The sequence below is a fragment of the Geospiza fortis genome, unplaced genomic scaffold (assembly GCF_000277835.1).
Source record: "Geospiza fortis unplaced genomic scaffold, GeoFor_1.0 scaffold662, whole genome shotgun sequence".
Lineage (NCBI taxonomy): Eukaryota > Metazoa > Chordata > Aves > Passeriformes > Thraupidae > Geospiza > Geospiza fortis.
Window position 1 is genome coordinate 915,071 of NW_005054450.1, and position 2,280 is coordinate 917,350.

The 2,280-nt window shown below is 48.1% G+C and overlaps 1 protein-coding gene across 1 annotated transcript in view; it reads left to right on the top strand.

Annotated features, from left to right (window-relative positions):
- H6PD (hexose-6-phosphate dehydrogenase/glucose 1-dehydrogenase) overlaps positions 1–2,197 on the top strand; it is a 9,860-nt gene extending 7,663 nt beyond the window's left edge. Inside the window, 1 exon segment of the mRNA XM_031062565.1 lies at positions 1–2,197. This exon segment is cut by the window's left edge and continues 115 nt beyond it. Within this exon segment, the coding sequence (XP_030918425.1) occupies positions 1–520 (520 nt within the window). The 3' untranslated portion in view covers positions 521–2,197.
- Positions 2,198–2,280: the final 83 nt, after the last annotated feature.

The window sequence follows — 2,280 nt, forward strand, 5'->3', positions numbered from 1 at the left end:
GGACGAGCGCTGCGTGCCCCTGACCGACAGCGAGTCCAACTTCCAGGGCCTGCACCGGCACCTGCTGCAGCACGTCAGGGTGCCCTACCTCAACATCCACCCCATGCCCGTGCACCTCAACCGCCGCCTCTGCGTGGAGGAGGACGGCGGTGCTGAGCTCTACGCCCAGGACATCGCGGCCCTGGTGGCCAACGCCAGCTTCGACCTGGTGCTGCTGGGCGTGGGCACGGACGGACACACGGCCTCGCTCTTCCCCCGCTCCGAGCGCGGCCTGGAAGGGGCTCCCACCGTGGTGCTGACCGAGAGCCCCGTCAAGCCCCACCAGAGGATGAGCCTCAGCCTGCCCCTCATCAACAGGGCCAGGCAGGTGTTCGTGCTGGTGCTGGGCAGGGGCAAGCACGACATCACCACGCTGCTCAGCAGGGTGGGCCGCGAGCCCCACAAGTGGCCCATCTCGGGGGTCAGCCCCAGCTCTGGCCAGCTCGTCTGGTATGTGGATTATGAAGCTCTGCTGGGATGATGCTGCAGTGTCCCTCCTCCCCTGTCTGCGTGGCCTTTACAGCCTGGATTGTCACACACGATGTCCTTGTTCCTGCGTTGCCAGCAGCAGCTCCGTCCCTGACACCTCCGGCCTTCAGGGGGATCCATGGCCTGCACACCTCTGGCATTGGAGCCTGGGTGAGCTGGGCTCAGTGCTCAGAGCCAGGAGCCGTGAGCCCAGTGTGGCCTTTCTGGCTGAGCTCTGGGTTCTCTGCCCTGCACACCTCTGGTGTTTGAGCCTGGGTGAGCTGGGCTCAGTGCTCAGAGCTCAGCAGGGCCCATGAGCCCAGCGTGGCCTTTCTGGCTCTGCTCTGGCTTCTCACTGAGACTTTGGACAAATGGCTTCACCTTGAAGTGCCTCAGTTTCCCTGTTTGTGCTTCCTGGCATGTAACTACCTCACAGGCACTTCAGGGGACTTGTTAAATCAACTGCCTGCCAAATTCTGTCTAATTGTATGTAATTCTCAGGCTAAAAGACAACAGTACCACATTGATCCCTGCCTTGCTCAGCCTGGCTGGGCCAGGCCCTTGTCTCAGGGCAGTGATGGTGGTTTGCACATGGATGTGTAACCCTGGATGTGCTGGGGCTCTGGAAATAACGGGGCAGGCTGAGAGTATGGCACAGCCCTGCTCTCCAGGTGAATGTAAACCTGAGAGTGCAATAATTACTGAGGGAAAGCTTGGTGCTCAGAGGAATTGTTTGGTTTAGCTAGGAGAGAAATCTTTTATTTTTAAACAAAAATGCCTGGGTTAACGTCATTCCAGTTCTTTTGTATTTGGTGTGAGGGAACAAGTTTAAATGAAAAAGTGACCTATGAGAGAGTACCTATATTATTATGAATAACAGAGTTTATTCCTGTCTTACAGGTGACTGTGGCATTAGAGTTTTCTTATTTTTGCACACTTGCTTGGTAATATGTGGCTGGCACCTCTTGAAATGAACACTGAAAGGTTCATTTGCACTTTGAAATAAGCACATGGGTTTTTCCCCAGGGAGCTATTGTTCTTTGCAGGTGAAAATAGGGTTTATTTGGGAAGTCTCCATCTAGTGGGTCACCCCAAAATTTATCTGAGATTTTATTAAAATCCATTAAAAGTTTCCACATGTTTTCCTTGGTGAATGGAGCTATCTGGGTTGTTTGGGGGATTTTTTCAAAGTGTATTTTTTTTCCACATAGACAATTTCTGTTAAGCTCTTTAATTCTTAGCATTTGCTAAATGAAAACCAAATCTTTTTGAATATACAACATTTATGACTGGAAAGAGAGAGACTGGATGGGAAGAAGGGTTAAATGAGCAGCAAATCTGATGAGGAGGAATGGTAGCAATCCACTGGGCTGTAGGCCAAGGAAGCAAGGCTATTTTTATTTTGTGAAAGTTATTAATAGAAGGTGTGCACCTTCTTGAGAGCTTGTATTAACCTTTCTTTGCAAAGGCAGCTCCGTGGAGTAACTTCTTACAGTCTGTTTCTCCCATAAGTGATTATTGATACTAATTTTTATTCTTTTTTTTAATGTCAAGTGCATTCCAACAATTCAATGGTATGATTATATGTTTTACAGAAAACTAACACTGGAAATAACTCATTTTTCACTTCAACTTTTATAAATCAAATTGTAAAATCTTTTTTTTTTCCCATGAGTAAAGTTTTGTGATTCTTTTCATATTGTTTAATGAATAAAGAATTATATTTATAAAAAATAAATAGTTTTTAAAAAGAAGAGTCTTTTAATTTCTTCC